General features: G+C 44.6%; 7 protein-coding genes across 7 annotated transcripts; 4 read left to right on the top strand and 3 right to left on the bottom strand.

Annotated features, from left to right (window-relative positions):
• Positions 1–211: 211 nt before the first annotated feature.
• On the bottom strand, positions 212–2,793 carry PAAG_02701 (involucrin repeat protein; the record flags this gene model as incomplete). Its single annotated transcript, XM_002795179.2, has 3 exons — positions 212–316; positions 388–2,520; positions 2,620–2,793. The coding sequence occupies 3 exons, from the start codon at positions 2,791–2,793 to the stop codon at positions 212–214; spliced, it is 2,412 nt and encodes an 803-aa protein (XP_002795225.2).
• A 2,167-nt stretch (positions 2,794–4,960) lies between these two features.
• Positions 4,961–6,805, top strand: PAAG_02700 (hypothetical protein; the record flags this gene model as incomplete). Its single annotated transcript, XM_015844724.1, has 4 exons — positions 4,961–5,188; positions 5,271–5,383; positions 5,511–5,859; positions 6,008–6,805. 4 exons carry the CDS (start codon positions 4,961–4,963, stop codon positions 6,803–6,805), a joined length of 1,488 nt encoding a protein of 495 aa, XP_015701802.1.
• A 1,117-nt stretch (positions 6,806–7,922) lies between these two features.
• PAAG_02699 (hypothetical protein) lies at positions 7,923–8,565 on the bottom strand (the record flags this gene model as incomplete). Its single annotated transcript, XM_002795177.2, has 2 exons — positions 7,923–8,068; positions 8,376–8,565. The coding sequence occupies 2 exons, from the start codon at positions 8,563–8,565 to the stop codon at positions 7,923–7,925; spliced, it is 336 nt and encodes a 111-aa protein (XP_002795223.2).
• Positions 8,566–9,355: 790 nt separating this feature from the next.
• PAAG_02698 (hypothetical protein) lies at positions 9,356–10,193 on the bottom strand (the record flags this gene model as incomplete). Its single annotated transcript, XM_002795175.2, has 2 exons — positions 9,356–9,937; positions 9,996–10,193. 2 exons carry the CDS (start codon positions 10,191–10,193, stop codon positions 9,356–9,358), a joined length of 780 nt encoding a protein of 259 aa, XP_002795221.2.
• A 277-nt stretch (positions 10,194–10,470) lies between these two features.
• PAAG_02697 (hypothetical protein) lies at positions 10,471–10,976 on the top strand (the record flags this gene model as incomplete). Its single annotated transcript, XM_015844723.1, has 2 exons — positions 10,471–10,673; positions 10,835–10,976. 2 exons carry the CDS (start codon positions 10,471–10,473, stop codon positions 10,974–10,976), a joined length of 345 nt encoding a protein of 114 aa, XP_015701801.1.
• A 4,103-nt stretch (positions 10,977–15,079) lies between these two features.
• Positions 15,080–16,792, top strand: PAAG_02696 (hypothetical protein; the record flags this gene model as incomplete). Its single annotated transcript, XM_002795174.1, has 1 exon — positions 15,080–16,792. The coding sequence occupies one exon, from the start codon at positions 15,080–15,082 to the stop codon at positions 16,790–16,792; it is 1,713 nt and encodes a 570-aa protein (XP_002795220.1).
• A 1,851-nt stretch (positions 16,793–18,643) lies between these two features.
• Positions 18,644–21,104, top strand: PAAG_02695 (glycerol-3-phosphate O-acyltransferase; the record flags this gene model as incomplete). The annotated part of the gene is made up of 4 exons (XM_002795173.1): positions 18,644–18,811; positions 18,904–19,501; positions 19,566–19,834; positions 19,896–21,104. 4 exons carry the CDS (start codon positions 18,644–18,646, stop codon positions 21,102–21,104), a joined length of 2,244 nt encoding a protein of 747 aa, XP_002795219.1.
• Between the last annotated feature and the right edge of the window lie 1,412 nt (positions 21,105–22,516).

The raw sequence follows: 22,516 nt of genomic DNA, 5'->3' as shown, positions 1-22,516 counted from the left end.
ATCGTAATATCCAGGAAAGAAAAAGAAAAAGAAAAAAAAAGAAAAAAGAAAACACAACTCCTGAGTGTGGAAAATAGGTATGCTATAAGGGCATTAACCAAACGACGCCGAAGCATGGTGAAGCTAATTAAGCGGATGTATAGGGGATGCGGCATTAAAAAGTAGGGGTACCCAAGAAAAATATGAAATAGTAAGGCCAGTTGGGAGGATATTAAGTGGTAGAGGTGCCCTGGCTTAAGTTCAGCTTCCCCGCAGCTTGCTCCTTCTTGAGATTTCGTATCAATGTTTCGAGTCGCCGTCTTTCTTCTTGCTCGGCCTAGATGAAATGTAGGTGTTAGTATATACTTCAAACGCATCAGTCTCTCCTGAAAGCATGTGCATGCATACCTTGAGAGCTCGCATATTCTCAGCCCGCGTGTCGCGCATCATCTTCTTGAACTCGTTCTTGAGCACCATAGTTGAAGTCGTTTCGTAAGTGCCCCTGTCATATCCATTGCCATATCCAAGACTACCATTACCCATACTCTGCACCCTCTCCTCGCTGAGTTTTGATTCGAGACTCTCGCAGCGATCGCGGAGATTGTCGATGGAAGTTTCGAGCTTATCCCGTTCCTTCTCAAATGCAATGCTTGCCTTCGTCATTACTTCATAATCGTCAATTGTCTCTCGAAGTTCCTTTTCCAGTATCTGAACCCTCTGCTGGAGGCTCGATTTGCTGTCGCTATCGTTGCTGTTGTTAAGTTGTTCTGCTCGAAGGATGGATATTTCCTCGGTAAGACTCCTATTGCGCTGATTAAGATCATCCATTTCTTTCTGGATCGCTGGGTTGGCCGCAACTTGCGCTGCGCGTTCCGCACGGCTACCGTAAGCCCCATCAAGCTCTGCTTGAGCCATCGTTAGTTCCGTCCGAACACGGATCATCTCATTTTCGAGTTCGGAATATTCAGACCGTAGCTTCTCGAGCTCTTTGTCGGAAATTTCTTTTGCTTCAATGGCTTCTCTGGTCCTCGAATCCTGCTCATTACGTGCTCCCTCTAGGGCATCCTCCAGATAAGCAATCCTTTTGGACTTAACTAGTAGCTCATTTTCAGCATTCACTTTGGCTTCCTGGGCGCTGGCTATAGCTTTTGCGTCATCTTCGGCACGTTGTTGTTCTCGAATCATTGATTCTTGTCGGGCAGCGTCAAGTTGATCCGTTACCAGCGAAAGCTTATCTCGCGTACCACTAGCATCTCTCCGTGACATCTCCAGCTCCTTTTTCAAGGTGGATATCTGCTCGTTGAGTTCCGCAAAATGAGCATCCCGCTGTGCATCGGATTTGGAGTTAAGCTCTCGTTGTTGTTGTATTTGCGTCGTCAAAATAGTTTTATGTTCGACGAGACTGTCAAACCGTTGTTGGATGCTATCAATCGTCTGCTCAAGGTAACTGAGCTGACCCTGAAGAGTTCTTCTCTGGCGGGGTGGAAACGATGGGTTGGGTGACCGAGAAGATCCTGTAGTGCTAAGGACATTGTCTATCCGTCTGTTTATCTCTTCCAGTCTCTCCTCCGCTTCATTAACGAATTTCGGTACCTTATTTGCCTCTTGGGGTGTTTCCTGAGGGTGTTGGTAGGCCATGGAGGTCAGGTTCTTTTCAAGGTAGTTAAGGTGTGCTTCCACTCCCGCCAATGGATTGGGAAGGCCACTATTACTGAAGGTTGTCGGCAGAGGATCTATATCTTGGCTTGAATTGGTCGACAGAATCATCTGCCGTAAGCGATTGTTCAACTCCTTCAGCCTTTTCTCGGTATTTTGTATAGCTGTCAAGTCCACTGACCTGGCTTCGCCATTTTCGGAACGTGATAGCCTTCCTGGTCTGTCATAATCCTTGCCATAGTTATCGAGGTGATCTGTGGTCTGGTAGAGACTTTGATCATCAAATTTGTGAGGCGCGGACGGATAGTTGCCATTAGTTCGCGCGTTCGGGCTTCCGTGCATGCTTTCGGGGCTTCGTGAAAGGTTGTTAGTTATAACAGGCTTTTTCTTCAACCCTTTATGCGTCATCTGCAGAACACCTGCAGTGTGTTCCAAGAGTCTCCTCCTGAGCTCGTTGGCCCTGCGCTCTAATTTCCAAAGTTCCTGGGCCAATTCTTCACATTTCCGTGTGCTTATCGCCAGTTCACTGTCAGCCCGATGGTGTTCTCCCCAACTATTCCGTCCAAAAAAGCTCATTCGTTTCCGCCTCGACTTTGGAAAACCATCCCCATCCATGTCACCATTGTCCCGGCTGGATCTGCCATCCGACAGTCTATCCAATGACGCGGCTGCTTCCTGAAGTTTCATTTCCAGTGCCAATTTACGCTTGGAGGAACTAATCCGGTTTGTGAGCAACGAGAGCTCCTTCTTCAGATCCTCCGCTTCCTCGAACGACAGCACCTCGAACTGCATACTATCTCCTATCGCAGTCTCTGTAAGAAGATGCATAACCACCGGGTCATTCGCATTTAGGAGGACTGAGCTTCTTGGGTGGGTGGGATTGAGCTATAAAAGGATACAGATCAAACCCCAAGGGATTCAATACAAGTTAGACACTAGCTCGTGACGTAGAAACCAAAATTGAATTGCAATGTAAACACTCACAGGATTGTATCGAGGGCTCGCATCCTGAATAGAGTCGAGTTCCCCTCGGTACCCGTCCACGAGGATTCTGGATGGAGGAGGCACAAATGCTGCAGCCGAAATGGAGGAGAGGTACTTGGGATCTCCATAGGAGGAGGAACTGGAGCGCATGCTGTTGCCATTGACTCCCAGCATGGCTGCGGCAGGAGGGGATAACTGCTACGACAAGACAATTGTCGGGGAAAGAAGATATCACAAGCGGATTAGCCGCACCGCCGTCAGTCGAGCAGGGGCATCATATCCTACTGGCTAACGAGAATGTGTTCTGTGCAAAAGATAGCTGTAGTTCCCAAGGTATTGTGTTGGATATCGTGATAAAGTTGAACGGAGGCGGTTATGGGATCCCAGGAGATAAAAAAGACGAACGAGAAACGGCGGGGATCCTTCGAGGGGTAAAGAGTCTCGATGACGATGACGAAGATCGCGAAAGAAGGTCGCAGCCCTGCATTTACATGGTCCAGAGACAAGGAAAGAGGAAGGTTTTATAGCATTCATGGATTGTTTTTGAGATCCTCGTTCGGCGGCGGTAGTCAACACAACGACCCATGGGTCAAGTACCTGGTACAAGAGAGAATAGGGGAGTTGGCTGCCAAGACACAGTACCCGTGACCCCGTTTCAAGGGCGGTACGATTAATACGCAAAAATACACACCAAACAGCGGCTCACACACGTGGTTGTTTCCTTGCTTAGCGTCATCCAACAGGTATCTGTGTATTGTATATTATTACATGCAACTTGTTCTCCTCTGTACAGACTACTCCGTATGGATATATCAGCTCACAACAGATCAGGATGGACATTTGCCAACTCACTTGACCTCAGGGTCGAGGTTTGTGATATGGCTAAGAGGGCTGAGGCTCAAGGGAGGTGGCATTTCTCGCTTGATTGGTGCTCGACAGGCCAGCTGGGTAAGCCACCAACCAGCAGCTTACTTAGGGCTGAGACTTAATCACAATGTGAACATGAATTGGTTCTTCAATCTGCAGCCCAAGGGTCACCGCTTGAGAATTGAGATACAGTTTGGGCTACCTGCTAACTAACTTACCTCCAACTCAAGGAGTCTTCGTCCTGGAACCCTTCTATCTTGGATTGTGTACCCGGTGTTCGCTACCCCCCAGATAGATCGAGGCCCAAAAACATCTACATCCCAAACAGAGAAAAAAAAAAAAAAAAAATCATGGGGAGACTTTCACTAACCTTGCCATCCACGGAATTTCATTCTCCAGCAAGCCCAATCATGATTCTAACAACTTGCATCCTCCCCTGACTCTCAAAGTCAAGACAATCCAGCTCTAACTGAACTGTAGCAAATCAGGACGGTGAATTTCGAAATCAAGGTTCCAACCACCTAGACCTTCATGCAGAATAGTCATAAATAAACTCCGACACCCTTGGATGTCTCGACCCCTGCTGTGGCGGTCCTCGACTCCATTCAGCTTTTCCGGTTAAAGACAACCCAGCCTCAGGCTTTGAGCAAATACGAAGACTGAAGAGGCCAAGTGCTCCACGAGCTCTTAAAGCCGATCATTTTATTTCTGTGTGCCAGAGTGTGGTAGGCAAAACGTTTTATCTCCGTCTGAAAGCACCGTGAATAAAATGGTTGCTTCATTTAAATAAGGGGGTCAGAATTTGAAGGTTTGATTGATCAAACGCTGAAGAGACCTAAAATATTTTGCGCTTTAGCTTGAAAAAGCCACACTTTTTTAAGGGGAGTTGGAAGTGTTAACTTAAGAAAATCGATCCGGGGACAACAAGCATTGGATCGAGATTAAACTTCCGCAGATGATTTTAGAATTTACATGGGGCATCGAATAAAAGCTGTTGTTCCCAATACAAATTTCTTAATAAAAGAGTTTAGAAATACCAAAATCGGCCAACATAGAAAAAGTCTCGGAGCTTTTGCAATGAACAATGAATGAATCATGAATGAATCATAAATCTTTGTGCCAGATTAAATAATCTTCATCTCAGCTTCTGCTAACTAATCTTTTCACCCAAACCCTTTTGTTTTAATACTTTCGGCCCGGGCGTTAGTCCTCGCCTTAGCTATCAGCTAAAATAAAACAAACTCCACAGCATCTCCCTTTGAAGTTATTAAGCGGGGAAACCTTGGACACTTCAACATCCAACGGACCCCACATAGCCCTTGGGGATGCAAATTACAACAGGATAATATAGCTAAACCAACCCTTTGACACGGAGCCGTCAGGTCTACTACTCAACAGGGGGAGAAGAATAGATAAACGCCTCGGACGTTGCGAATATCCCCAGAAATCAAATAATGATTGCTGAGGGTTCGCCATGGACGACAGGGTAGAACCTGTGCATGACAATATCGAGGTTGCGATGACGGTGAAACCCGCTACCCCCGGCAGCGAGCTTGTTGCATTGAGCACTGGTTCTCGTTCGCACGATCCTCTGGTCCTTGAGGATGCTGCTGGCAGTGGCAGACAAGTGTATAGGGTCTATAAACGCCGTTTCGTAGGACTGGCCCAGTTGGTGTTGCTGAATACGATTGTTAGCTGGGATGTACGTGGGATCCGAGAATGGAGGGGAAGCGATGAAATGAATGAGAGCATTCGCTAACTTGAATATGAAATATCTGTCATAGTGGTTAACTTTCTCTGCTGTTTCGAAGACTGCCTCGGAGTACTTCCGCGTCTCGGAGGGCACGATCAACTGGATGAGCATCGCCTTCCAGTTTGCCTTCTGTGTCTCAACACCGTATGCTCCCCGCTCCAGAAATCTCAAAAGCATACATCCAAGATAAAACCAAACATAAAATGAGAAAGAAATAAAAGAAGAAGGAGAATTTGCCATATTTAACCCGTCACTGACACACACTCTATAGTGTCGTCATCTTGACCCTCAACAAAGGTGGGCCCAAGCAATCATTCACAGCAGCCGCCATCCTCCTCCTTCTCGGCAACTGGATTCGCTATGCGGGCACAAGAGCGGGCAATGGCATATTCGGCATCGCGATGCTAGGACAAATATTAATCGGCCTTGCGCAACCGTTCTGCCTAAGTGCGCCCACGCGATACAGTGATCGATGGTTCACAGGCAGCGGTCGAACCAGTGCCACGGCCATCGCAACTCTTGCGAATCCCTTTGGCGGCGCACTGGGACAATTGATAAGCCCACTATTGGCGACAACGAGCTCAGAGATTCCGAATATGGTGCTCTATGTATCTATCATTGTAAGAGAACATCTTTACCATCTTTACACCCCCCCCCCCCCAAACTAAAAAAAAAAAAACCCAAGAAAATAAAAAATAAAAGAAAAAGCAAAACCAAACCTGTGCAAATATTCCGAACACCTCAAACTAACTATCTCGCCCTCCACAGTCCACCGTCACCTGCATCCCATCTTTCTTCATCCCCTCCGCACCCCCAACCCCACCCACCCCCTCCGCAACCATCAAGCGCATCCCCCTCACCAAATCCCCCATGAAACTCCTCCGCTCGCTGGAATTCTGGCTCATCTTCATCCCATTCATCGTCTACGTCGGCCTCTTCAACAGCATTTCCTCCCTCCTAAACCAAATCCTCCAACCGCACGGCTTCAGCGAAACCGAGGCAGGCATCACAGGCGCTCTGCTGATCGTCGTCGGCCTCATAGCTGCTGCCATCACCTCCCCCATCACGGACCGCTACAAGAACTACCTTCTCCTAACAAAGATCCTCATCCCCATCATCGCAATCTGCTACATCGGCTTCGTCTTCGCCCCACGCGCCAGTAGCGTCGCGGGACCCAATGTCGTCGGCGCGCTTCTAGGCGCATCCAGTTTCGCAGTACTGCCTGTCATCCTCGAGTACCTAGTGGAAATCACGTATCCGATGTCGCCGGAGGTCAGCAGCTCGATCTGCTGGATGGGCGGGCAGCTGCTGGGAGCGTCGTTTATTATTATTGAGAATGCGTTGAAGGATGGGGAAAATGCTAATCCACCCAGGAATATGACGCGAGCGTTGATCTTTCAGGCTGTGATGGCGGCTGTGGTGGCGCCTGTGCCACTCTGCTTAGGGCTATTCGGGTGCGAAGTTCGGAATAGGAGGCTTGAGGCGGAGTCGGCGGTAGAGGCGGACGGAAGGCCTAACGGAAGAAATGACGCCGAGGTATATTATGTCACGGGGAAAAGAACATAGGTAAGCACCTAACCTAGGTAGGCAAGTGGATATGTGATTGTTATATGGGGGTGGTGATATTTCATTGGGTATTTCACTCTAATTCTCCGATTTCATTGAAGAATTAAGATAAGTTGTGTGGTTTGCGGTTTTCTATCATCGCTTCCTCTTTGGTCGTCATGTTCGGCCCCACACTGTACACCTTTGTACGTCTAAGTGATGTGTTTTGCCATTTGTTCGAATGTTTTGCATGTTAATTGGACGTTTTCACACCTCCTTAATTAGGCGTGTATTTTGTAAAATACTTGTCCATTGTCAAGAAAGCTTAAACCCATAGCCCTCTTAGATGTTAAAAGGAACAGGATAGAAGATCCAAGCAACTGTTAGCTTAAGAAACTAGGAAATCGCTGAAAAGTCACTGGAATAGGAGATGAGTGACACATTCAAACAAGAAACGGAGTTTATAGAAAGACAATGTTAATCTAAGTTTATCTGTACAGGCATGTAGAGTGATTTGTAAGGGAATAGTATGTAATGATACATGTTCTTATTTTTAATTTTATATTTTTTAATCGATCGATTCATGGAGTTTGCGAGAAAGTCGAGAAGGAGGAATTGTAGAGTGGCTCGGCCAGGCTTGTCAATGCATTGGTTTCCTCTTTTGTCTGGGATTTCGTTCCTTTCTATATGCTAAAACATCATATCCCATCTCGGATAGAAAATTCCTTTCTCATTCTTGTATTTGCGTCAATTATCCGTCCATCGAGATGACTGATATGGCATTTATTCGAAAGAAGAAAAGATTTCCCAGTATCCAAGTGGAATACGAACATTTCGGAATACGGAGACGGAAATGCTTATTTGAGGGTCCGGAAAAGTTTGGGCGCAGCGCATTGGGTTGCGCAGTGTTGGAGATGGAAGACTGGATGTCAATTTGAGAAGATAAATTAGTAGCGGTTCTCCTATATGTTTGGTGATTGGTTCGGCTAAACTGCCCTCGATGCCAAAAAGGTTTGACAATTAAAAGGAAACATGCTGCGGCTATATCTTTGCTTAATTGAGTTTTGATGCGCGATGCATGTGCATAAAGGGCAATAATAATATGTAGAAAGGGATATGCACAACAGGCCGCATAGTACTAAAATGGCAAACAGAACTTACACTCCTCAACGCAGTCTTCGTGGGGGCCTTTGAAATCGGGTTCTTCACTGTTTCGGGTGACTCGCTCAACGCACTCGTCAAAGTGGTGCTTTGCGGGAGCGCATTTGGGGGAATTAGCGCATTCTATCAATTGAAAAGGCAATCATAGTTGTTAGTATTTTGTAAATAAGTTCAGCATGATATGGTAATCGTCAACGTCGAGCACATCCATTAGGCTGCCTATGACGGGTACATTCGGGGAAATTATTCTTCTCTATCCAACCCATTTCCGAGGAACTAAGAAATCATCATCCTTATTTCTCCAATAATCAGACTGAATTGTCCATTCAGCCTCCTGACAGAGGAAGATAGATCCTTTCTTATAAGTCCCATCCCAAACACCGAAAGGGATGCATCAATCACCGAGATACAGAAGTAAAACTACACTTACCTTCCTCAAACTTAGGCTTCAAATCCTGAGGTTCGTCCTCCTCCTCCTCTTCCTCAGCCTCCTCAGGTTCTTCCTCCGTGTCCTCTGCGTCCGCAGCAGCCTCGGCCTCCTTCGCGGGAGGTGCTTCTGCCTGCGCCTCCGTGAAAGGCAGCGAGTTGATTAGCTCGTTGAACATGTCGACGATACCCATTTTTGGCTAGAAGGTGGTAGGATGTCGGACGGCGGGGGTAATTGACAAATTGGAGGTTGTGATTGCAATTCGTTGAAGCCGTACGTTGTTCAAATTTGCTTCAATGTTTTGCTGCGTGGAGGGAAATGTCGGGCTGTCCTGGGTTTGGTCAGTGGGGCTGCAATTAAGTGACACGTGATTGGCTGGTTGCTCTGACGGGTTAGATAAGCAGCTCAAAGAAACACTGGCAACATTCGTGCATTGCAGGTCATGGAGATAGAATAAAATTGTACAGATAGAGAAAGGTGAGGATACATGAGGATTGAAGGATTCATTTCCAAGCTGCTCATTAGAGTGTCAAGGATGTTGCCCATATGGGAGGACTATATTGTGATCCAGAAAACGTCACAATTCATTTTTAACCTTAACGACAGAAATATTCAGATACTTATCTTGTACCAAATCAGCCTGGTTTTTGATTTTTTTTACTTGTTTTTCTGATGTTCGAGGCCATCGCTAGATTGTTTCTGCGTTGGATCCATGCCAGTTAAGGAACAATTTCAAACAAAACCCAGTGACGATCGTATCGCCCTTGCCGCGCTGTCGATATAATGGTAGTCAATAAGTTCATACAATCATTAATTTATCTATATGTACATTGCATCATGTTAGATACCAGGAAGACAAACACGCATCAGCTTGGTTAGATGGGCCGCATTTTTCCAGACTAACTAAAAGTAAGACACATTGACGGCTTTTGCCGGCGTCGTTTAAGAAAACGTGAAGAAATGAGGTAAGTTCCATATCCAAATCATTGGTAGCTGCGTATACGTGCTTCAAAAGCATTTGCAACGCTTTGTTGCTGAACCTCCTCATATCCAGGAGGCGGTTCCGTTGGGTTCGTATCGCGGGTCTCCGTCGAGCTATCTCTCCTCAAGCCGGTGTTAGTTTGTTGGTTGGAAACATATTCATTTTGGCCACGCAGGTCAACTGGTGAGAATGCTGGTAATCCTATGGCATCATCCGGCTCTGTAGGCCTACCAGGCCCTTCGTATGCAGGCAGCTCCTCCAGATGAACTTCGGAGAAGTTTACAGGGGCAAAAACATTCGTGCCACTGCGAGTCTCCTGCGCATGTTCCATTGCCTGTTGAAGACGCTCCTTGATTCTCTCGAAAGTGGAGTGAAAATCAAACGCTCCACCGTCTTTGAAGGTCATCTTTAGCTGGATAGAGACGTTTGAAGCGGGTATGCCTCCCCCGGCAACGGGTTTAACCTGTGCGGTCCAGACATTGGGCCCAAAGAATGGAGCTGAAACATAAGTGTCCTGAAGATTTAGCATAGGAGCGGAGAACGACTGAAATTCTGAAGTCGGGCACGCGGGAAGGTATACGATCTTGAAGCTGATGTGAGACAATTATCATACTATAGGATCAACACGAGGGTAGACATACTCGTTGGTTAGTAAGGTAAACACAGCCGGTGTGGCTCTGTATTGACAAATGATCATTGCCTGATCCGGGGTTGCTGCTTTGGAGCAACAGAGATGTTCGAGGTGGAGAGGTATACATGATCCGTTCATTAGGGAGCAGGATAAATCTTTCAGTCTCATGAAGCATAACCCAACTGCTTGGCCGGAGTCTTCTTAGCATTGTATTCTTTTTATATTGAGAGCACATAGTATCTTCTCTCAGGAATATCTTGTTTAAGGTTTGGGACGCGACCTATCAGGACGGTCCAGGAATATGCAAACAACATAGATGGCGGGTGTACGGCCCAAGTAGAAGGGGAAATGCCAATCCCTTTGAAACAGAACGCAAAAGAGATAGCAGGAATATTTTTGGCACCGGGGGGGGGGGGGGGGGGAAGGGTAATACGTACTTTATAGACATATTGACTAGAAGCTAGAATTGAGCGCCGTCGTGAGGAATGCCTGGTTACAGTTCTGCAGGTGAAGTTGGGGATGAGATGCGCGGGACAACAGTCTGCTTTCCCTTGTTGGTGGCACTAGTCGAAGACCCTGAGTGGGAGGAAAGCTGTGAATCGTCAGCAAAAGTGGGCCATTCCAAGGAAGACAGCTTTCACAGGCGAAGATTAGTTAACTATCAAAGTTTCACGGCTTTGAGTGCCCGGTGATATCCTTCATTTCCGAGCCAAGGGAAGTGGTCCAGTATGGTAATATGCTGATTCATGTGCTGGAGACTCCGAAGACACATGGAGGTTCGGATATGTACCTTTTGAAACTGTCTATTACCGGGCCTCTGTGGGTTTGATTTCTGTTACTATCTGGAAGAGGGGCAGCTATATGGGCAGATTTCGACGTCAAACCTCAACCTCCGAATCCAGACTGCGAATGTGGAGGAGATCGCCAACTTACAGAGCCCACGCAATACCTCCTGCAGACACAAGCAGATATGCAACAGCGATATTCGTGATCAAGCGATATGATCATCAAGAGGCCCAAGCAATTTTAACCGGCGCTTGAGGCGTTCCTAACGGATCAGCGTTAACTGACTTCTGGTAGCTGGGACTGAAATAGCGGGGCAGGTAAGTACCGTAAACCTACCTACTAACTAACTATCGGCGGGAAGGAGCAGGCGGGGAATAGAACCGAAATAGCCGAAAGTTGATGAAGGACGCGGGTAGAACAGATTATTATCTCTGGTTTCCAGCAGCCGTTGTGAGTAATAGGGTGGGATGAGCCAGGAGGTGAGTGTTTGGGAACGACTTGGATAATTAATTACCCGTGGATTTGCTTTTGAGCCCTCCCCACATTTTGCACTTGTACTGCGGCGGAACTTAACTAGCTATTAATTTCCCAAAATCGAGCGAGCAACGAATTCAAAAATGACTAGATCATACCCTGAATACTTTACGCTCTGCAGCAAATAATTAAATTAAATTAAATCAAACTACGTTCAGAGCATTTTATTCTTGCATGCCAGCGCCTCTGTTGATGCTTGTATTCAACGCCTAGGCTCTGCTGACAGAGGTTGTGGGGTGTTGAATAACAGGCTGTTCAAGAGGCTCAGCAGGTGATATAGTAGCCTAAGCCTCTTTTCTTTTTATTTCTCATTTGCAGCAAATACATTCAGATATTACTTCACAATAACAAAGTTCATTATTTCATTACTTGCAAATCTTGATATTTTAATTACTATAGTTTGTTTTTAAATTATAACCAATAATTTTAAACTTTTATAAAATTTTTATTTAATTTAATTTTTATAATTAAAATTTTTAATTATTAAAAATTTAAAATTAAAATTAAACATATTTTTATTTAAAAAGTAATTAATTTACTTTAAATTTAATTATAAATTAAAATAAATTTATTAAATTTAAAATTATATTAAAAATTTTAAATAAATTAATAATTAATTAATATATATATAAAATTTTATTAAAAATAAAATAAAAATATAAAATAAAATAAAATAAAATAAAATAATTAAAAAATAATTTTTTAATTTTTTTAATAATTTTTATTTTATATCAATAAATATTTAAAAATTATTAAATATTTATATATTATTAATTAATTTATTAAAATTTTAAATATTATATAATAATTTTAATTTTTAAATAATTTATAATTTTACTATAAAATAAAATTAAATATATAAATATTTTATTAAAAAATTATAATTTAATATTATAAAATAAGTTAATTAATAAATATTTATTATATTTATATTTTAAAAATTTTAAAATTAAATAATAAATTATATATTAATTTTTAATATTATTAAATTATTTTTAAATAATTTAAATAATTTTCTATTTTATTTTTATTTATATATAAATTTTAATTTTAATTTATTATAATTTTAAGTAAATTTTTAAAAAATATTCTATAATTAAATAATTAATTATATCTTATATATTTATAATATAAAAAAATAAGTTTTTCTTATTTATTAAGTTTTTTATTAAAATTAAAGATTTTTCATCAATAAAGGTCAGCTTTTAATTACTATTGAGATTTCAACTTTTTAGTTATCTATTGTTAGTTTTGCACAATGTCTATCTTGTACTTACTCAACATATATTCACTTCACTCACTTCCCTTCAAGCATAAGTTTCATGTGTTTCATATTTGATCTCTCCTTTGCTTTGCACACAAAACCACTTCCCCCACCATGGTCAATCAGTTCGGATAATGCATTTTCATCGCCTCGAGACCACGGGCGCCTCCATTCTCCCCTGCGGGATTGTCGTTGTTTAATCATAGCTAGTCTGCACCCGCTGGCTTGCACCAGCCTATTCTAAACAAAAAATCGCCAGTAACATTATCCGCAGACCCGCACTGGATTGAGCTTTGGTAATGGAGTTTGTTCTCCTGTTGATTTACTCGCCAGCCGCGTGTTGCGCATGTGCTGGCACCCGCATATGCGCAACCCCTGAATTCTAGATGACTGGATATCGGAATGCGAATTACTCCGTACTTCTCATGGATATTCGCAACGTGCCTCCATTGCCATATAACTCTCCTTTTCCCTAGGGAAATCATCCAATGAATATGCTCTTAGCATTCCCTGATTTATGGACCTTTACCCAAGGAAGGTGTCTCAAGGAGGCGGCATCTTCTTGAATATTTTCTGCGAAATGATCTGTATCCTGCTGAGAATTATGGAAATTGCTAGCCTAAAAGGAAATCCTTAGGGACCAACAGCCAATTCAGCGGAATGTATCCCAGCGGAAATTATCTAGTGTGTGCAGCAGAGTTTCAACCTTGTTCGAAATTTCCCACGCATGATGATGCTTATTATCCGGGGGGAAGGGTTTCACTTCTGCTATCAGCGGATCAATTCCGATCCCAATATGTACGTAAGTGATAAACGGTTCTGTACAGGGAACGCCCTTGGTTGACGAAAGGCAAGCTGTCCACGTATTCTTGCATTCTGTAGAGATACAACAGCTAAATGCAGTGTTGAAAACAGCCTGTAACTCTTGAACCAGATCTAGTGTCCTGGCAGAGTCATGGAGACACTAAAACTACCTAACTTGACCCTAAACATAAGTTCCGTTGAGCCGTCTTTTCTCAATTGTGCAGTAGGGGGACAGAAAACACTCCTTGTTAATAAGAGAATTACTTATTTTATAAATATAACACCGTATGCTTTCTTTGCAGTCTCCAAGGATGCATAGATTGGGCAGATGGTCATGTAGAAAGGGATGTAATTTAACGGCTTGTTCCATGGGCGACCATCAATGGAGTTCTCTCTCATTCAAGCGTCAAAACTGCTGTGCATGCGATGTTAGACATATTATTCGTATTATTGTCTGCAAGTTGAGTCATGGATGTTTTTCCTTTGGGATCAGAACTTTGAAAAGGAATAATAATGATTATCAACAGGTCAGTATCACGCAGAAACTTTTTAAGCAGAAACGAAGGATGGTTTCATTGGCAGGGGTTTTTTGGCAGAGCTCTGGCCATACAACTCAAATAGTTACCACAATATTGTACATGCCACCAAACCAGTCTGCCTCGAGCTGAACAGGGCTCTAACCCTTAACCCTATCGGCCTTGAAATGTCACTTTTGAAGTCTACATTTTCGGCTTCCGATTTTCAAATATCTCTAGTCACCTGCTGATAACAGCGGACGAGGAGAGTGAAGAACAATGATGATGCCTGAGAACAATTGGCAGCTAGTCCCGCTCGTCCTCCACAGGCGCTGAACACTTTGGAGAATAACCGAACGGCTTTTTAAACCCCTCCAATAACTAATTAAACTACTGTATTTCCCTAACTACATAATAGCTATTTTCGGTTTAGGGATTTAGCTAACTAACCATCCGGGCGAGGGGGGAAAGAAGAATGCAGCTGACCTTGACAGGACCGTCAATCGCTCTGCAGACATTATGTCCCGTCCGATTTGTTGCGTCTGGTTGCGACTGGTTGGGACTGGTTGCTAGCTTCACATGAAACTAAATATTTGGAGGACAGCCTTTGGCTCAGCCCCCACCAGGCTGGTTCCTCAAGCCTTCGACAAAGAAGCGTCATAGGCAACAACAGTTGTTGAAGCTTTCAAATGTTAACTCTCAGTATCACAGTTCCTGGTTGTCTCTGTTGGATCATCGAAGTCTTCTATGTGGCCAAGTTGAGGGAGATCACTGAGATATATCTCCTTTTCTAAAGCTATTCTCAATCGTTTCGTGAGCTCGACTGTTTCTCATGTTTTCGCTCGAATCCCTGCAGTGACAGCTGTCTAAAATATGACAACTATTACGGGTTTGTAGCCCTTCTCATAGTTGCGGAGGGTGACCAGGTGAAGAGAGTGTTATGCCATCCAGGAACCCGCAATCGCATCAAGAACGATATTTCAAACAATAAACGATCTCTTTTGTTCGTGCGGGCATTTGTCCTGGGTTCGGATTTTACTCGCTGGTAATTCTTAGGAACCCTTGTTGATAACGATAGAGCGGTACTAGGTATACGAAGCTGTGAAAATCTTAGCTGAAGGTGCCAGAGACGATAAACTAATGGTGGTAAATAGCGTTACCTACCTTAATTGATTGCTGGTTGTCTACACCATGGAGGATTCTACCACCCGCCCAGAAACCCCAATGACTCCTCGTAGAAATGACCAGCAAGATGCAGCATTGGGAACACCATTCCTCGGAAGGATATTTGGGCTTCCTAACAACAGAGTGAATGCTACTCCAAGGCCACATGTATCCGAACAAGAAACAACAACACCTATACAGGCTGCTGAAATGCCAACGACACTGAGTCAGCGACCAAGCAGGGCTTCGAGCATCGTGTCGACGATGACAAGCTCTACGATTGCTACGCTACAAGATGATGCTCGAAGTACTCGAAGCGTTCGAAGCGTTGACATTTTGCTAGGCGGAAAGCTCTTTCATATCAATCGGGATGGGTCGAAGATATCCGTCTCAGCAGATAGTGACCTACCTCCATATTCTCCCCCAGTCCCGGCTTACACACCTTTCAGCGGTCAGTTAAATGCTGGGACCCAAGATGACTCGCAACCGCCTGAACCAGCTACTCCCACTGGGCCTACACCAATGCGTGTTCCTTCACCAACGCGTGCGCTTGCGCTTGCGCCTGCACCTTCGCCTACGCCTGCGCCGACACAAAGAAGCCGCATGCATATTCCCTTTTGGATGGATAGGCCCCGTCATCGACGACAATCGTCAAGTATATCCCAGGACAATGTTAGAGCTTCTCTAGGACTACTAAATTCAAACTCGATGTTTGATTTATCAAAGTTACCAAGCGCAAACCGATCTAATGCAGATTCGGAAACTCTGGATGAGAATGGTGTCTATCGCAGCCCATCATTCAACCCTGGACCAGAAAGGATATCTGTTGTTCCGACAAGACGATCTGCCTCTCAGGGCAATATAGCAACAGATAATATACATTCTCTTCCTGAGAGTAAGGATGCAAGCTACCTTAGGCGGAGGAACGGTGTTCGACTCCCCAAACTTTTCACCAGTTTAGCCAATATTCAATTTGGTAGTTCATCCGATCAAGAGCAAGACCAAGACACCACTTCATCCGGTGATCATATAACACATTCAGCGGGGCCCAGCTTTGGTTCACGACAGAGAAAATTCTCACAATCGCCAGAATTTATAGCACACGGTACTAGCAGTGGATTTCTGACCCCTTCGTACTCGACACACCTATCGCCAAATGACGGACCCTATCATCACAGCTCATCGCTGCCAAATATCCCCACACATTCTCTAGTTGTCCCCCAGAGCCCCGCAAAAGTCGAAGAAGGCCATGCAGACACAGAAACTCCGCCTCCAATGGAAGATGAAAATGACGTCAGTATCCACTACACCCGTCTAATCCGCAGCATAGACCGTGATCACCGCAAGGCGCTGCATGTGCGGGATCAGGAACTGGCTACGATGCGGGAGCGGCTGAACGATATCGATCAGGTATACCGCCAGGAGTTGAGATCGCGAGACTTCACCATTGACGATTTGAGGCAAAGACTGGAGAATCTTCAGAAGCAGATGACGGAGAGTATCGAGCGGGCGAAGAATGAGGTTGACGATATGTGGGAGATGCGGTGGAAGGATCGGGATCGCCACCTTGTGGAACGCATGAGGAGGATTGAGATTGAGAGTCAGATACAGGTTGAGAAAGCTGTGGCGGACCGCGACGAGGAGTGGGCGGCGGAGTGGGAGAAGAGGAATAGTGTGCTTTTGGAACGGTTGAGGATTGCTGAAAGTCGCTCTGCGGGTCAGAGCTTACGCACTCCTTAACAGCAGGCTTTGCTACCATAATTGCTTCATACCATAATTTATATATTAATTGATTAATTTGATTAATATTGTTTTCCATTGATGGATAGTTTATATGACGATGACTGCGTGTACATTGTGGGAGATGCTGTTTAGATCACTGACTCCGAGTCTTGTTCATTTCCCACTCATGCTATCAAAACGTCTATGCACTTCGCTTCCCATAACTACCATTTCCGCCCATGTAACAAATACGTAACAAATACGTGGAGGAGAACATGAGCATATTCTCCTTCACCGTGTATTAGGGCACTGACTGGCTCTTTTGCTTTTCAATCTGGCCCATGACACGACCATATCTCCCGGATGAAAAGAGAACATAAGCGTAGCCATCTTTCAAAAGATTCTGATTGGTTGCATTAGTTAACTTAATGTCTTTAGCTCCCTGATATAAAGGTCCCTGAAGGTAAGGTACTTTCTGATTATCCTTGGGTGTGCAGTCCAGAAGATACTCGTCGTACGGGAAAGGGATGACCAAAACAATCCATGGATGTCTTTACCCTCTCTGTGGACTGGACTGCTGAGCGTGATACGCATTGGAGAAAATCTCGCATGACCTCTTCGGATGAAGAGGAGAAATATGGGCAGCTGCCCTGGTCAACTAATCTGCATGGAACCTCAGCGTATTGGTGGCTCTGTATCAACCAACACCCCTGGTTCCTGAGGTTCGGGGATCATGAAGCAAGGGATCTTCAGAATGCTGCATGCAGGGGGATCAGATCTATCTTCATGAAATGATATGTAATGGAGCTTTCATCCGCCAGATTGATTCACCATTGATTTATTGCCATGAAAGAGGAATTGCGAATGTTGTGACATGTCCATGGTGCCTTCACGAAGTTGCTTGCGTGGGTGAAGGAACTGTGTAGATCTGGTTAACAGCAGATGGTTCTACGTATCCTAAGGTTTCTTGTTCACGTTTCTCAGGAAATGGTGTCAATATTGCTAGTTATTTGGTAGAGCTGGAAGATATTCACCTCTGACTTAAATATTTACCATACCACGTCTGTGGTCATTATTAGTTTTAAAACTAAAACATAGGTACAACCGCTCCGATGATGATGATATTTTAAAAGGAAAGAAAGAAAAGAAACATAATGCAAGAAAATGCAGTAAAAACCTGTTGTCTTCCTAGTTTAGTTTTCTTAGTTACCTGCCTAGGGAGTTCGTGGATTGATTGATGGTTTGAGTGGGTTTAAATATTTTTATCTTCGTTGACAATCTCGGATCTTTGATTTCACTCACACAATCTCCGGATTGGCCACAACTGCCGCCATATATCTTCTCGCCATCCCCAACGAAGAATAACTGACGCTCTCCAGGTTGTTCCAGGATGACGAGAATTGATATCTTCCATCCTTATCATACCCATTCCTGACTCCCGCAACTCGCTGCTGACTGCGCTCGATGGGAGCCTATTTAGTCCGCGCAAGAGTTATGCTAGCTTGAAGGCGCACCCCCTTCCCCCCCCCGTCCCCCCCTGGGTTTATTATACCGATACACTCCTAAAAGTGCTAAACCGAATCGCATTTGCTTGATTTCTGGATTGCGGGTTTTAAGGGTATTCCCATCCAATACCCATATTTTCCGATTGTCCCATTTGGCTGCCGCCATCAAACATTCCACCTCACCCTGTTCCCCGCCCACCTCCTCTCCCCCACGATTTCGATATCCTCGGTCAACCTACACCCACTTTATATAAAGTCAAGCATTTATAGCAAGCGCGATATTGCAAGGAAATTTTATTTTTTATATCGATTATTTTTATTTTAAACTGCTGGAGACTGCGAGAAGGATAAACCCCGGTGAAAGATGGCTCACAAGCCCCTTAGCCACCAAATCGGATGGCTCTACGACTTATTGCTATGGTCCTTAGCTGTTCTTATCGATCTATTCTTCAGAGAAGTTCACCCGCGGGGTTCATGGAAGGTTCCTAAACGGGGACCAATAATCCTTGTGGCTGCCCCACATGCCAATCAAGTACGTTCTACATTATAGCAAATTTTTATCTATCTGAGTTATATGGCTATGAACTTTGCTAACGAACATCGCATTTATCAATCCATATATAGTTTGTGGACTCCTTAATTTTGATGCTCGTTGCACGGAGAGAACTCAACCGTCGAATAGCATTTCTTATCGCCGAAAAATCATTCCAGCGGAGATTCGTCGGGCTGTTGGCAAAAGCCGCTGGCGCATTGCCCGTGTCCAGAGCTATGGATAACTTGAAACCGGTTCAGGGAACCATATATCTCCCAGACCCTGTCAGTAACCCTACGCTCTTGAGGGGCATTGGCACAAATTTTGATGGTCCGGATTTCGAAATTGGAGGCACAATCTCTCTACCGCCAATAAATGGCCAGGCCCATTCCACTGATATTGGGGAGATTCATGGACCGGAGGAAATCATTTTGAAGAAGCCTTTCATGCACAAGGACGCTCTCTATCAGCTCACTGGGCACACAGATATATCTGATGACTTGAAATTTACTGGAAGTGTTGCAGATCAGGACCTCTCAGGGTTCACTGGGTCCAAATTTAAAGTTGCTCCACATGTCGATCAGACGCATGTGTATAAGGCGGTATTTCAGACTCTCAATTCTGGGGGTTGTATTGGCATATTTCCTGAAGGTGGTAGCCATGATAGACCTAATTTACTTCCTTTGAAAGGTATGGTACTCGTAGATCCCTGGAAGTTGATTTTATCCGAATCAGAGCTGATAGATATCTGTAGCTGGCGTTGCATTGATGGCATTGGGTGCCCTAGCGGAAAACCCCGACTGCGACGTAAAAATTGTACCCTGTGGCATGAACTACTTCCATGCCCATAAGTTCCGCTCTCGGGCAGTGGTGGAATTCGGAAACCCAATTGAAGTGCCACCGGAACTTGTCCAGATGTACAAAGCTGGTAAACGACGCGAAGCTGTGGGCAGGTTATTGGACACTATCTATCAGGCCCTGGTCGCCGTGACGGTAGTTGGACCCGATTATGAAACACTTATGGTTCGTTTGCATTCCCCTTGTCCATGTGAAAAGATAAGCAATTTTACTAACATGTCTGCAGTTAATCCACGCAGCAAGGCGGTTATACAACCCAAAGGGAAAGAAACTTCCGCTCCCAATGGTTGTAGAGCTAAACCGTCGCATGGTGAAGGGATATGCTCAATACAAGGACGATCCTAGAATTGTAAAATTGAAAAAGTCCGTTATGGATTATAACAGGCAGCTGCGGCTGCTGGGTATCCGCGACCATCAGATAGAGTATGCCAAGTTTTCCATCGTCAAGGTGGTTTCGACCCTGATATATCGCCTTGGAAAGATCAGTATCATGGCCATAGGAACGTTGCCAGGCCTTGTTCTTTTCGCGCCTGTGTTCGTAGCTACCAAGATGATTTCGATAAGAAAATCGAAGGAGGCATTGGCTGCGTCTAGCGTCAAAATCCAGGGTCGCGATGTCATGGCTACGTGGAAACTACTAGTCGCATTAGCTTTTGCACCTCTTCTCTATACATTCTACACCGTTATTCTCACATACTGGACCTATCGAAATCGTGTCCAGGGGTACGTTCCCGAATGGGTCCCCCTCTGGCTAGTGGTAATATTTGGATGCTGGCTATTCCCCTCGATTACCTATGCAGCATTGCGAACTGGTGAGATAGGAATGGATATCCTGAAATCCCTACGCCCGCTCGTTCTATCCCTAAACCCCACATCTGCGAACACCCTCGTTAAGCTCCGGAAGCGGCGAGTCAAGCTCTCACACGAAGTAACGGAGCTAATCAACACGCTTGGGCCGGAGATGTTTCCCGACTTCGACTCTGACAGGGTCATCGCGGATCCATTTAAAGAAAACCTATTCACAAATGAACCATCCACAGTATATAGAGAAAATTATCTTGGATTTGCGGCGGACGAGCCAGACTCCTCGACACTTACATCCAGAAGAGAGTCATTTGTGCCAAACCACCTACCACCCAACGAATCGTTCCACGATATCAGCAAGATCGGGTTTTTCTCTACGCGCCCGCCCAGTCGGAGTCGGAGTCGGAGTAGTTCGAGTGGCGGCTTAACTGGGTCCGGAAGTATGCCGTTGAAAGCGTTCAGTACGTTGAATTCCAAGGAGAGTTTTGAAGAGGTTAGTAAGCGGATTCGTGGGGCAATGAAGGAACGCGGTCAGCTGAGGAGGAAACAGAGCGAGGATTTCGGGTGGGAGATGACGAGCTCTGTTGGATCTGAATCTTCGCTGGGTGAGGAGGCAAAGAAGGATTTGTGATGTCAATTGCGTGTGTGGGTATTTGAATAGGTGTCGGAAGCTCAGCGGAGGGAAGTTATGTATTGGTATGTCCCCCTACCCTTGCACTCCCGTTCCTTGCCAAATCATTGAATATGGGTGGATGAAAACTAAACCATGTCAGATATGGGACGAGCGATAAACACATAATATATGCGGATGGCTGTTGAAATGCCTGGAACCTTTCATTGCTGAGGATGAGGTTGGCTACCGATGGAAGTGTTTGCTCAGCAGCTTGGCTCCTTGGATAGCATATTCATCGTATCCAAATTCTAACTTTCTTTCTCAGAGAGTCAGTCGGGCGTGGGCGTTGTGGTGTTCTTAATTATAAGAAGTGAGGAATGAGGTGAGGAAGCGCATGGGTTAAGAAGCTTCGGGCCATCATCGTCGTCACCACCATTATGATCATGAGGTTTCATGCCATTTTATTGCCATCATTCCTGGTCAATAAAATCGATGTATAGTTCTGTTTATTTGCATTTCCTCTGTTTATATTGAAAACACATAACTTCCAAAATAGCGATGATAATAATAATAATAATAATAACAATGCATTGTTTTCCTTGCACCGCAAAGTACAAAACCCCCCCCAAAACCCCCTGGTTTATTTCTGCAGCTCAAGTTTTTCGTACGCGTTCTTCCCACCCGAGTTTCTCCACTGGTGACGAGAGTAACAAACAACCAAAAAAAGATAAATGAGCTTAATTCGATCGGCCTTAACGGTTACGTGGAGAAATCCGTCCGCTACTCCGTCCCCGATCTTCATTCTTTGTCAAAAACTAGTAATATCCCGTTAAAGCCAACAGGCAAATAATGCCCGCATCTAGTTACCCACAGGGCTACTAAGATGCGAAAGAAATGATGGGATCAGTGTAAGCCACCCGGCACTCTCCAGTCTCCACGCTCGGCATGGCTCAAACCGCGCTGAAAATTGCTGGGGTTGATGCTGGATTTTGGTTGGTTGGTTGGTGTTAGCTCAGCCTCAGCTCAGGATCACAGCCGTAAATGAACACCATGTCCAGAAAAATTAATCAAGGAAACAAAAAAAGATCATGATGCGATATAATATTTATGTAACCTTTAATTCTGTAAAGGACAACAAACAACCTTGAGAATAAATGTGATATAGATATCTCCCCTTCAACTTCACGATAATACTGGTGGCAAAAAGTGATATTTTCGTCTCTGTATCGTTCTTTAACTTGTCTAATTTAATTTTGGACTCGCAACATCACTCTGTGTTTTTCCTTCAGCTCCTGTCCCGTCCCATGTTGACCAACTTCATGACTGGTTGATGTTCCTCCCCCGCGTTCTCGGGATCATTTTACTTTTTCATCTTTGGGATTTTAAGGGGAGATAAAAGTCTCTCTTTGTCCTAATCGTTAGGATCTTGG

The sequence above is a fragment of the Paracoccidioides lutzii genome (assembly GCF_000150705.2).
Source record: "Paracoccidioides lutzii Pb01 unplaced genomic scaffold supercont2.6, whole genome shotgun sequence".
NCBI lineage: Eukaryota > Fungi > Ascomycota > Eurotiomycetes > Onygenales > Ajellomycetaceae > Paracoccidioides > Paracoccidioides lutzii.
This window is presented reverse-complemented; position numbering and strand designations above follow the sequence as displayed.